Below are 13,643 nucleotides of genomic sequence, written 5' to 3'. Positions count from 1 at the left end.
TGTGAATATGTACTCACTGTTCCTCGTTTTGGAAAAACAAAAGGTTCAAAGAGGACTGCTTTCTAAATTTTCTCTTAACCATTGGGTGTAATGTGAGCAGTCGTGAAGCATTCATTATAATCATTTTAAGCATAAGAGCAAAATATTTCTTTGCTTTTAGATGTAAATGGTTGAAGTATCTGAATGGTATTTGAACTATTCAATAGTTTCCCAGTTGCCTCCTCACAAAGCAGATCCCTGAAAACACACCTGGGATGTTTTGAATAGCGGGAATGACCTTGAGAGGAAGCCTATCTGGGAAACTAATGATCTCTTGAGGCCAATGACCTTGGGCTCCACATTAACCCTCAACTTCAATCCACAGGAAGCTCATATCCCTTGCTCAAGATTTACTTATTTGTTCAGTTTTCTGGGTTTTTTTTAACATGGAAAAATAATCTTCTGACAGCATTTCCCTTAATGAAGGCTACATGTCTGATACAGATTTCTTTCCCAGGCCTCTGATGTGTTTGGTATGTTTAAACATATCTTTGCCCTTGAGATCTTCACATACCAAGCACACGATTGCTAATATTTTACTTATTAACTGGTAAGCACATCATAAACTATCATCACAAGACTGTCTTCCCCAATCTGGTGTTCATATCCTGAAAGTAGCAGCTGGTGGAGGCTCTTACTACCATTTTCAAAGTGTCACATTTCATTTATGATTCTCATTACATCTTGTTGAACAGCATTGCATGGTGCAAAGCATGGCTTCCTGTGATACAACATTATTTAACAGAAAGAGTCTAATGAAATCTTATATAGAATGAAAAAGTGAATTGCCTGTTGGATTCTTCTTGTAAGAAGGTTCTTCGTGAAGGGTGGGTTTTTGGCCCCTAGGCCCTGCTGTAGGCATGCTGAAATTAATCTATCCAAGGTCATGAGGTAAAGAGGGGTGGAGTCAGTGCTTCTAACCACTGTAAGCCCATTACCTCTTACATGCAGTTAGTCTGGTATGCCTTCAGATGAAGGAACATTTTCTAAACAAATTGACAGGCTCTTTTTAAAAAAGTTAATTCATAAAACTAAGTATGCGCATTCAACAAGAGAAGAAACTTGTTTTATTTAAGTAATAGGTATGACATTAGTTAAGAGCAAAAGGAAATCAGAACGTATCTTCATTCTGAACTCTCCTTTAAGGCAAAACATTAACCCTGCACAAAAATAAAATTGTTTTGTTCTAAAGAGATTCACTCTTGGTGAATTTGCTAGTTTTCGTATTTGGGTCACATTTTGCTCTTGATTATTTAAAAGGTTTTAGGAGTCTTGTAGACTGCAAATATTCATCTAGTCATTAAAACAAGTTGGGGAGTTTTTCTTTATTTGGTCTAGTTTATTTGTTTTGTTTTGTTTTTTAAGTGTAACCTTGAAACTGCAGCAACACCCTTTAGAAAATGCTAATTACATAAAGTTTTGAAATTCATCTTGGAAATTATCTAAATACATATGCAGGAGGTTAAAGACAAGCAGAACAGCTGTTACATAAAATCTCCACTTTCAAAACACCAAGAAGGAAGAGGTGGGAACATGGTCCAAGATCTAACCTCAACTTTGAACTTCCTGACTTGTGTTAGTTTAAGATATCCCTGTAGCATCATTTAAACATAGTTCTGGTGTATGAATAAACTTCCACTTGGAATTTCCTTTCTGAAGTCTGCTGAGAATATAAATCAAAACCATATGAGATGCATCTTAACCCAGAATGTAAAATAATATGAGAAATATCAACCCAGAAGTACGTTTACCAGGATGCACATTCTGGCAAAATTCTTTATTTAGAATGAAAGCCTCCAGAGAATTGGATTTATTATGTTTAACCTATGATTGTGGAAGTCTAAACTGATAAAAGAAGGTACTCTTTAAAATAATAGCAGTAGGAATGTTATTCAGCCAAGTAGCATGTTTGAGAAGGACATCTGTTGGCATGGAAAGAGGTTCAAAATGCATTGTCAAGTGGAAAAGCAGATTACAATTTTATTTAAAGATTATATAAAATAGGTAGTATACTTGGCTTAGATACATGTACACATCTTCCTAATAAAAGAATGAGAGATTACATATATGCCAACAAAATGTTACTCGATCTCCAGATGATAGAATGAAAGCGATTTTTCTTTCTTTTTTCCTTCTTTCTTTCTTTCAGGTGTTTCAAATCTTAAGTTTAGAGTTTGATTCTCTTCTGTTTGATTTCATTTAAGAGGAAATTTTAAGTCACTTTTATCTCTTATTCAACCCTGTTCTTAAGGGAAATAATCCTTTTATACCTGAATTCAGTGAGTATTTGGGCAAGCATATTAGTCAAGACCATCATTAATAAAAATTGTTATATGCTCAAAACTAGTCAGGTAATTAAATTACATTCATATTGTACAAGAGTTAGAGTTGCCTGGACCCCCATTTAGAATAATCATGTGTTTACATGACACATAGTTCTGCCATTTCCTACTATGTTTTTAAAATCTGGAGAGATCCAATTAAGATTTTATAACAATAATTACTGAGGCCCAAAGAATTCTTTAAAATTAGAAGTTATCTACTATCTACAAATTGAACTATTAGAAGATTTTCAAACTTTTATCATGTTTTAAACTTTTAAAACTTTTTTATAGTTTATGTAATTTTAAAACCAATTTGATTGCATTCATGATATATTTATGGGGTGCTTTAGTTGACTTAATATCTGTAGGCCATGTGGTAGATAATAGTGTGACACAAATCAATAATGGATCACTGTGTTTGATGAAAAAGGGGTGTTCCAGCATACAGGTTGTTTTCTGTCTCTTCAGTTGGGAGTTTAATCTCCCCCCACCTTAAATCAGATAAAGCTATTTCAACTACCTGTATTCATTTTAAATTGCTCTCTGTAAGGGATATGTAATGTCAGTGTCTATTAATGATTTGCAAAATAGAAATCCCAATAGTTAGAGAGCGAACCTCTAAGCTCAGTGGTCTCTTTGGCCTTGAAGAACATGGAGAAAAATGAATCCGTAGCTGAAGACCTAATAAAAACTTAATTTCTTGAATCTGCCCTGATTTTCTGGAATAAGTGATGTATCTTTAGAAAATCATTCACAGAACCAATGCCACTGCATAAAAGTAGAAAGCATTCCAGAAAACTGGAAAAGACACATTGAAAAATTATCATTAAATATTTTATCCCAGTAAACATTTCCCAGTAAATATTTTAAAATAAAACACACACACATACACCACCAAGTTTTTAAGTATAGTCAGATAGTAAAATTACACTTGAGTTGTGCACGTCTTATGTTGGGATTAAATTAAGCAAACACGAGTTCTGACTGATCCAGGTATTAGAGTTGGTAAGAAATTAAATGCACAAAGCCTTGAGTTGGGAGTCAGAAGCTTTGGTGACGTTGTGTCTTGCCGTACCAGCCCTATGAGGAGTAAAAGACATGAATAGGGTCTGTAGGATTCTTGTAGTTATTTTATCCAGACAGATCTGTGCTCCTTCTGACGCCTGCGTGGAACAATTTTCCCTGATATCATGAAAGCTTCTGGTGTAATTGCAGTACCCACAATTATAAAAGAGTTGGGCTAAGCAGCTGGAATAGCAGATAAGCCTTTGTAAGTATAGATATCCAGATATGTCTGAAAATAGATATAGAAGGGGTTTTATTCCCTAAAGACATGAATAATTTTTTTAAAAGTAAGTCTTAAAGCAATATAGGATAGAAGAATACCTGTCCAAAGCCAAGATACCTGACTTCTTAGTGGTCGTAGGACTTGTCCAAAGCAGTTGCTCTTCCCTGGACAAAAAGTCACGGGCATGACACAGTGAATAGACAGGGACTCTTCTGATACTGGCAATTTCGCTGACCTTGTGGAAGTTAGAGCTTCTGCTCCTGAGAGCCAACATCAAGTTAGCTGTCATGGACTCTTATTCTTCATCTTTCCAATAGAAGCCAAAGAAGCCAAGTGAGAGAGAGAAGCCATCTCCAGAATCTTCATACCCTTGTCCCAAGAAAGGTTCCTCAAGATTCTGTTATCTTGGTGGGTCAATATGGAGGTGCTTTGGCCAAGGGCGGCAAATTGCAACCCTCTAATTGTCTGAATCAGTTCTGCGTTCCCCTACCTTGCATTACAGTTGCATAACTGACTCCATCCCCAAGAATCTCTTGGGATTTAGTGGTAGGCAGTGGCTCCACAACCTCGCAAGGCTGGGGATGTTCATGTGCTTGTGTATGCATGCAGCCTCCCTGGGAGATACCACAAGCGCCTGATGGGAACAATCTGTACCACATGAGAGGAGAGAAAAAAGAGCTACCCTGCCTCATGGAAAACTGGAGTCAAAACAATCTGTTCAGAAACTGTTTGGCTAGTAGAACTATATTTTCTGCTTTCTTTTTCTTTGAGATTGATTGCGGGAGTGTGGGGGACAGGTTTGTGATCTTTGTTCTTGTTTTCATACTATTAGGAATATGGGCATGGAGAATAGTATTTCTGTTCCTTGTTCAGTTGCAACTGAACTTTCGATTTTCTGTGATGTAAGTGTGTATGTGTAGGTGAGAGAAAAAGTGTGTGTGTTTGCAGTGTGTGTGCACACACACTCATGTGTGGATCCATGTGACAGAGGAGCGTGAAAGAATTGTTTACATTTTTAACATTTCATACAGGCCAGGTACTGTAGGCAGAGAAGCAGAATTCCAGGCAGAAATTATTATGGAGACTGACTGTGTTCCTTTCTGACACGCTAACGGATATCCAGGAACAGCCTCAAGTTGAAATAAAAGTTTGTAGTGCATCCCTATGCTTCATCTATAAAAGGCACAGCTGGCAGCTGTGCTAAATTAGCTTAAGCTAGATTATGCCGCTGTAGCAAGTTGTCCCCCAAATTGTAGTGGCATAAAGCAACAGAAGTTTATTGCTTGCTCACATGACGTGTCAGCAGCTGCTCTGCTGTGGCTTTGTTCCCTGTGTCGTCATTCCGGGACCCAGGCTGAAGAATAGCCTCTGAGACCTACCAGTCTCATGGTCAAGGGAAGGGTAGGAGAGCTGGCAGAACTAGGTGATGGCTTTTGAAGAGTTTTGCTTGAAACTCGCATTCATTACTTCTGCCCACGTTTCATTGGCCAGAGTGGGTCATATGGCCAAGCAGGACATCAGTGGGATGGGAAAGTACATGCTTCCCAGTTGGATGAGAACTGCAAGTTCCCTGGCAGCTGGAAAGAGCAGGGACTAATTAGGAACGTATTAGAGCGTGTGTGTGTTTTCATTATAAATTTATAGTTATATAAAATATATAATTTTATTTAGAATTTTAAATTTATGGTTGTGTAAAATTTATGTATAATTTGTTAAATATATTAAAATACATTATTTAATTTATAGTCATTAAAAATTTAATAGTAAACAAATAATAAATTATATATCTATTATATGTTTTCCCCAAAAAGGCTGAAAAAGAGAGATTAAAAACAACCCTTGAGTGACTAAGAATAGACTTTCTATTTAGGTATAGAATTTGCTTGATTTTTTTCCACTCTAATAGAAATTACTTTTAAGTGGCTAGATTTGCTATGAATCCAGCTTGCAGAAGATACTTCACAAATTGAGAAATAAGGCTAGTGTTCAGAATTGGTGATGGAATAGTATGTCTCAGCATGTCTGTTACTCTTGCTTTCAGGAAAATAGTACACATAAACCCAGCCATGATTCTCCATCTTAACTGAGTACAGTTAGGTGTCCTGAGGATATATACATCTTCCTATTTCTTTCTTCTATAGTTATATATTAGCTGAGTGCAAGATATTTTTCTACGCATCAGAAAAAAAGGTTGCCTTAAGTTATGGGGAGATAAAATGGCTGTTTATCACTTGGTTCACTGATTTGAATGTTCAGAGATTAATAATCTTACATTTCTAAAATCCTATATTTTAATTCTATTAGTAACTTAGAATATCATGGAAATAAAATGTTATGCACATTAGAAGATAATTATACTTGGTATACATTTAAGACTTATTCAGGCCTTTTACACATTGCAATAAATATATTATATAATTCAAAGAATGCAAAAAGATGTATCCTGTTGCCATGACATGGGATCTAAATCAAAGCCTATTGTTACTACAGAATTTGCTGTTCCCTCCTGAGCTTGTGATTAGGGTTATAAAGCCCTCCCGGGAGAAGGATGATGGTGGTAGTCCTACATAATATTAATGCTTGCGTCATTCTCGTCCACATGTGGACAGAATGGATACTCTGGCACTGGTTTTGACAAATTTGGCCTAGCTTGTGGAATAAATACAGCCTATGGAATAAACACAGCTTCAATAAATAGGGACTTCACTTGAGAAGTTTCATCTGAAAACAAAGGAGTCTTTTGTCTGAAGAAGTTTGTCAATAATGAAGCTAACTCAGCCGTGCACACCATCCTAAGCCGACAACCATGAGCCTGTTGAAATGTTAATACCTTGGATATACTTTAATAGTGATAATTGCGTCAACTGCAGACATCTTGTGGTGGTTGAGTCACCCATAATCTTTCAGAAGCAGGGTGCCCACCATGTCAGCCAGTTTAAATGAAAAAAACAAAACACTGTTCTCAAGCCCACTTTTCTAAATCACATGGAGATCCATGTTGTCTTTTTTTTCCCAACTTCTCTCGAGTACTTTTAATGAACGTTTAAGGATGAACGTTAAGAACGTTTAAGACCTACTTAAGTTGGAGCCAGTTTGTCCATCAAAATTCCAGGAGATTTGTAAGAAGAACATAAATACATATGCCTTAAACTTTCCACGGTAAACCGGGTTCCTTCTAGCCAGCTAATTTTCTGATGATAATAATACTTAATTTGGCCCTAATTTGAATTTTTGGTTTAGACGAAGAGTGTCCCTTAGAAAGAAGAGTATCCCTTTGGGTTAACTATGGGAAAAGTATTTGCTATGCCGAGAATAACGTAAATTTTTTTTAAAATGTATTTAAATGCTTAAGTAGGAGAACACACTGTTCCGAGCACTTTACAAGCACCAGTTTAAAAATTCAGTGAGAGAGTAACAAGAAAGGAGGCCTGCAAACCTGGGCGGTAAATTTGCTGCACTCAATACAACTCCTTACTTGACTGAGGCCCCCTGGAGCCTTGTCCACCTGATGGTACAAACATCGAGTGATATTTCGTTGAAGAACTAGCTTGTAAATCCCTTTTACCTCACATAGACTTCCAGCCTTCTCCACAATCAGACTGTGTTGATGCAGGCCTACTGAACTGTTTCCTCCTGGCTGCCTTGACGTTGTCAGCTCAATTGGCAGTATTCAAAAATTAGGTATTTAAAAAATAAGCATCATTCTCAAAACAAAGTAGGTTTTCCATTTTTACCAACAATACCATGATATGGGAAAACATTCACAATATATTTTATTATATGCAGAAAGTAGTCAACCAATGATATTACCATCACTACCAGTTTGACAAATAACATATATTGAATTATGTTAACTGATGGGACAAGAGTTGACTTTCTCTTTCACTGTGCCTTTCTGTATTTTTATAAGTTTTTTACACTGAGCACATGTAATTAAGAAACGTGATAATACTTTCTAAAACCAGTGTCACAGGCTATGGTAATTTCCACAGTGACTTCGTTCTCATGCCCTTTGATGTGCAGCAACTCAGGCACCCAATGAGACAGCCTCCGTCTGCTGTGTCTGTCTCTGGACAGAAGTCCGATCATGGTCTAAGCATGTAGGAAAGGCAACTGAGGCAAAGTAAGTGACTTTCCCCCGAGTAGAATCACGGATATGCGATGGAAGAGCATGCCAAGCACCAAACTATCTTCTTTATTTATCGATTGAAAAGGTTTGCTTGGCTTTTGTGCAGGTCAAGCTACCAGTTGAAAAACTGAATATCTCCCTTTTCAACCAGTTGATTTCAGCCCCCAAACAACTGTTGACTTCATATCCCAAAGCTCCTTGGTTTCCTGGGACTTAGGGGAATGGGTTCTCTTAAGGAGCAGGGCATCCATGTGGGTGGTGATGATAGGGCCAAGGAATGTGGTTGGAGGGGACCAGGAGCGTCAGGCCCACCTAAACCGTGCAGAAGAGGCTCTGTTATCCGAGCAAGGGGGGAGGGTGTCGGGCAAGCAAAATCAGGTGCTCACTCTAGAGTAAAATGGAAATGATTTTTATATATAATAATTACAAAACTTCCATTGAAATCCTCTCATATCCGGAGCCAAACAGACTGAATTTTCTCCAGTTACAATGGGGTAACCATGGTCGAGATCAGTAGGCCAGTCTGTCAAGGGCATTCTCTGGTCTCTCCCCACACTTAGGTTTGCTGCAGGAGACTTGCAGAAGGTTGGTGCTTTGCCTTTTAGCCCTGGCGATGCCATGGGGCCAGGTGTGGGTTGGAAATTGGGAACAAATAAAACTGTCAAAATGTGATTTGAATGGCCCTTAAAGCTTTTACATAATTTTGTGCCGGCTAAGCAAGAGCTCAGTGGAAAAGAGATTTTCACACTCTCCTCAAACGTCATTTAACTCTCATTATGTAGGCCTTGAGAAACATGACACTGGCAGTAATGATTCCTTCTTACTTCTCCAGGCATTTTGGCTGTTGCATGGGTAATACACCCTGGGGAAAACATTAGCATTTGGCTGACAGGTGTTAGTAGGGGCTGTGGGGAATCAGTAGGAATTGTAAGGCTCTTTTTATCTCCGACTCAACTTGATGAGCAAAGTCACATTTGATAGTGGTTAATTGTGCTCCATTATTTTGTTTGTTTGCTTTGTCACTAAGTGGTTTTGCCCTTAAGAGTAGGGGGAATGTGTTTGGGAGATATTTGAGAAACAGAACAGCAAGTTGGGTGTGGAGAGTGATGGGGAGGAGCCATCCTCCATGGCTGGGATGTGGCTTCTTCTCATTTATTATTTACTAATTGCAGCTTTTGTTGTCTTTTGCCTGGGAGACTTAAAAACAAAATGCCAACCCATTTTTTTAAAAAATCAGCTTATGTGAGAGTTTGATTTACCTGGGTTCTGGTGAAGATTTGATTATTTACATTTATGTATGGGTGGAGTTTCAGTTCATTATGTAGGTTACTCTTATGAAAAAACAAAACAAAGTTATCTAGGGAGCCTTTTAAATAAAATCTCCCAGGCTAGCCTGAGCCCTCTTCCACTGCCCAACCAGAGTCTTAGTTTCAAAGAGAGTCTTTCCATGAGGACCCCTGCTGCCCACCTCTCCCCCAGCTCTCTGTCCTTACCACAGCACCTGGTGGAGTGCATGCTCCTTTACAAGCTACTTCCTGCTCCCCTTTGAGCTTGCTGTGTGGCAGAGCTCCTGCCTTCCAAGTCGCTCCCATTTGTTCTTTGTGGTCTGTCTCTCTGGGGCTCTCCTGCTTAACAGTACGTTTCAATAATAGTAAAAGCAATAATAAAATAGAAAAAGGCATACTATTCATGTAGTTCACATAACAGAATTCTGTGCTTCTAAGACTTGCTGACTCATAACTGTTTAGAGCATGTCTAGAAATTAGGTATTTTCTCATCACTAGCCACTGTAGTATATTGAAGAAGAAAGCAGCTCTGAAGCTTGAAGTCTTAGAAGGCAACAGCCTACCTTTGACTCTCCGTGTTACGGTCAGAATGTGCATTTCGTACTTCCCCTGAAGTACTTGTGCAGTTATGAAAGTGGAAGCCTTCACATAAGGACTCTCAAATGAGTATTAAATAAAACTTTAGAGACGTACAATAATTGCCCTTTGTACCTTCCAAAGGGAAAACCCAAGTTAGCCAATACAGTACAATCCAGCCAACTCATTTTGAACTGCACTTGTGGGTCTCACCCCTCATAGAAATGCTTTTATTTCCAGCTTGGTGCCCCAGATATTTCTGAATGATGTGTACAAGGCAGGAATGAGACCTGTTAGGTCTGTGCTGGTAGTAAGTATGTAAAAAAAAACCCCTCATGTCAGAGAAAAAACCCAAGATTTAGAAATCATCAGTCTCTGGAATGACAATGGATTAGGGGATGCCAAAAGAAGTAGGGACTCTAGGACAGGGGCCACCACAGGCCCTGTTTCCCTGGATTTAATAACACATCTCAACCCATGTCCAACCAGATCAGTGGGACGGGGCTTTAGGCTTTTGCTCTTCCCTTTGGGGCCTGTGGATGTTATGGCCTTTGGTCTGTTTTCCTAACATAGACCAGGTAGCTCTGTCACATTGAACATATGCTGCAAAGACACTGAGCTTTCAACGTAGGTTTCAGTCTCTGGCCCACTGCTGATGCTAGCGTGGATCGTTTTAATGAAGTGATCCCAAGAACACCTGGTACTCTCCAACTTTGGCTACAGGGGAAAACGAACGTCAGGGTAAATGGAAATACAATGACCTGACCGGGCTCCCTCCCAACAGCAGAGGAAGAGGCCTGGGTAGAGACCTGTTATAATCGGCTGTTTAATTTTGTTTGGAGAAACTGGACTTTTGACAGATGAACTTCTTTTCCCCTGCATTCATATTTATCTAACAGAGTTGTGGTTGGGAAATGATCCAGGATTCATGAGGTCGAAAAGTGACCTGGTTCACATACTGTAGACTCTCCCCATCTCCCTCCCAAGTTCTCCAGGCAGGTGGTCCCGTGCACTCTTGGTATGTCCACACCAAAATTGGTCATGCAAAGGACGTATCAACCTCTTGCGGTTGGCCCTTAGAGATTCTAGCAGCCCCATCAAACACATGCCACAATTCCAGATAACCAGCTTTACTGTTCCATGCTGCACTCTGCAGCTTGAAAATCATTAGAATGTGCTTGATGAATGCACATCTTATTACAAGGCATTTGGAATTAAAGCCATTAGTAAAATTAAAGAAAAAGTAAAACATTGGATTTTTGTTGATACCTTTCTTCATGAGAAAATACATTTTCACAAACTGCCCAGTTGTATTCGTTCTTTCATTATCCCCAGAGTAAAAGAATAAAGGAGAGCTTCCCTGGTGGCGCAGTGGTTGAGAGTCTTCCTGCCAATGCAGGGGACACGGGTTCGTGCCCCGGTCCGGGAGGATCCCACATGCCGCGGAGCGGGTGGGCCCGTGAGCCGTGGCCGCTGAGCCTGCGCGTCCGGAGCCTGTGCTCCGCAACGGGAGAGGCCACAACAGTGAGAGGCCCGCGTACCAAAAAAAAAAAGCATAAAGGAATGTAGAATAAATAGTCTTAGCTTTATCTTTGAAAGTTTAAAACAATTTATTTTTAAAAAATCATAAGGAAGTTTTTTCACCTCCTCCTTAGTCCCCTGGTTCCCTAGTATATAAATAAGACATTTTTCCCTCCCTGAAACCCAGCCTTTGTGTTCTGCAGTCTGTGGTTTTGCTGTTACCCAAATACTTATGGATCAACACTGAAGATAATCTTAGCAGACACGTAACAAGTACCTTTGTGATACCTGCTCACTTTATACCCATTTCTGGGTAGGCTACTTACACAGACTTACCTGAGAACAATTTTGCTTTGTAATAACATGCACAGTGCTCACCAGTTCCTCACTGATGGCGGAGGTAGAGACCAGTGCATGGCCGTTGGACTCACACATTTCCCTTTGTTGTATTTTTCAGAAATTGAGGCGAAGGAAGCATGTGACTGGCTCCGCGCTGCCGGGTTTCCGCAGTATGCTCAGTTGTATGAGGGTAAGTTGGGCTTTTCTTCTCTCTTTATTAAGAGAATAAATTCAAAATGTGTCCTGTGGTGTGTTTTGACTTCCAAATCTTTCTCAGCCGTTTTTTCTCCTTGCTTTCTCCTTGCCTGCCCTTTGCAATGCCCGGGGCTTATGCTGATGCCGATTTAGGAACGAGGCTTTGCTTCCTGAGCCTGCCTCACCTTCTGCCCTCCTTGCTTCTCCCTCTTTACTTTCTGCTTTGCTCTTTCTGTTTCTCATCTCTACCGCCGGCCCCAGCTCTGCCTTTTCCTTCCAGTGTTCTGCCACCAGCAGCTTTGCTGCACTTCCTTCCTTATCCTTTCCCGTGTTTTTTCGTCACTCTCCGTTTTCTTGAAAGTACAATAAATGAATTGTTGATAAATTTCCTAGAAATCACAAAACTAATTTATCTTGAGACTTTTCTTGAGTTCTGTTTACTTAACCTGAAAATGCTTAAGATGTAACATGGATCGGATGTCATTCTTCAGGGTTTTAAGTAAGGTGCTTCTATTGCCAGCATCATACTTACTTCCATGGATGTTTTGACAGTTAATAAGCTTACTCACCTTTATCTTACTGATACCTAAAATTATAACCAAAGCATCCGCTTCCTGGATACTCGTATAGTGAATTAGTCAGGGTCCCAGCAGTAAGCAGATGGCATACTCAAGACAATCTGAGGGGGGATTTATGGCTAAAAGTGTTCATTACAAAGAACTGGGAAGGGCACAGGAAACCACGAGGAGCAAACAGTCCAGGAGCCCAGAGCGTGTAGCAGCAGAGCTGTCACTACCCTAGGCCCAAAGCCATAAATGGAGGGAGAGGGTGCCAGAACCCAGAAGGAGAGAAGATCTCGGAGCAGGCCCTAGGAGTAGAGGACACAGCTGGCGATGGCAGCCTCCCCTGGAGACAACCAGGAGGGTAAATGCCCTGACCTCACACTTCTCCCTCCCTCCCTCCCTCCCTCCCTCTCCAGCCAGGGCTTCCCATTGGCCAAACACAAAAGGAAGCAGAGGACATGGATCCCCTTGAATGCCATCCACAGCTGATCCTGGGGCACAAAGCAGTTTACAGAAAAGGGGAGAGTGAATCCTTAGGGGTAAACTGAGCATATGTAGTACACTAGACAGTACAGACTTCTGTTCCTGCTGATGTAAAATTCATGTAGGATGGAAAGAATCAACAAAATTAACCTTTCCTCACTGCTGAATCTCATCCATTCACCTAGAAGCTCAGTTTTATATTAAAAAAAAAAAAAACAAACAAAAAACCTTCTACTTCTCTCACTCACTTAAATTCTGAATGTGCTGTGAAGTCTAAAGTCTCTGATAAAAGCTTTCAAAAAACCATAGCCTTTTAGACAAGGAGGGAGGGTCTTACAGTTTTGGTCTAAGCAGCCGCTATTCCCCCACCCCCACTAGCAATGCACTGATTATGAGAGACCCAAAAAGGTTAAGTGACTTTTACGAGATTTTAAAGTGGAAGAGTCAGAATGCTCCTTCATGAGATAGATTTTCTACTGTAATGTGCACTCAAAATACTAGGCAATTTCCATGTGAAGAGTCTATAAATGACTAAGAAGTAAAGATATCTCATAAGTGAGATGGGCTTATCAGATTGTGTTTAAGCCATATGCATTTAATGGATGTAATAAGAATAAGAACAAATACTTCTATAGAGCTTAATGTGCCAGCTACTGTTCAAAGCACTGTACATGTACTATTCATTTAATATTCACAACACCATAGGGGAGGTATTATAATTATCATCATCCCCATTTTACAGATGAGGAAACAGAGTCCCAGAGGAGGTTAAGTGACTTGCCCACAGTCTACAGCTAGTGAGTAGCAGAGCCACGACTTAAAGCCAGAGCAGCTGGGCTTCCATGTCTGTGTTCCTCATGGCTACACATTAACTCCCTCTCTAGGAGAATGAGACAGTCT

The 13,643-nt window shown here is 39.9% G+C and overlaps 1 protein-coding gene across 10 annotated transcripts in view; it reads left to right on the top strand.

Moving 5' to 3' along the window:
- STARD13 (StAR related lipid transfer domain containing 13) overlaps positions 1-13,643 on the top strand; it is a 245,538-nt gene that overhangs the window by 146,959 nt on the left and 84,936 nt on the right. For all 10 annotated transcript variants that reach the window (XM_067016566.1, XM_059041576.2, XM_067016565.1 and 7 more), the window contains one exon: positions 11,621-11,692. Coding sequence is in view for 2 of the 10 variants with exons in the window: in XM_059041576.2 (XP_058897559.1) it covers positions 11,621-11,692 (72 nt within the window). In the remaining 8 variants the exon portion in view is untranslated. The remainder of the gene's footprint in view (positions 1-11,620; positions 11,693-13,643) is intronic.

The sequence above is a fragment of the Kogia breviceps genome, chromosome 16, assembly GCF_026419965.1.
Source record: "Kogia breviceps isolate mKogBre1 chromosome 16, mKogBre1 haplotype 1, whole genome shotgun sequence".
Classification (NCBI taxonomy): domain Eukaryota; kingdom Metazoa; phylum Chordata; class Mammalia; order Artiodactyla; family Physeteridae; genus Kogia; species Kogia breviceps.
This window is presented reverse-complemented; position numbering and strand designations above follow the sequence as displayed.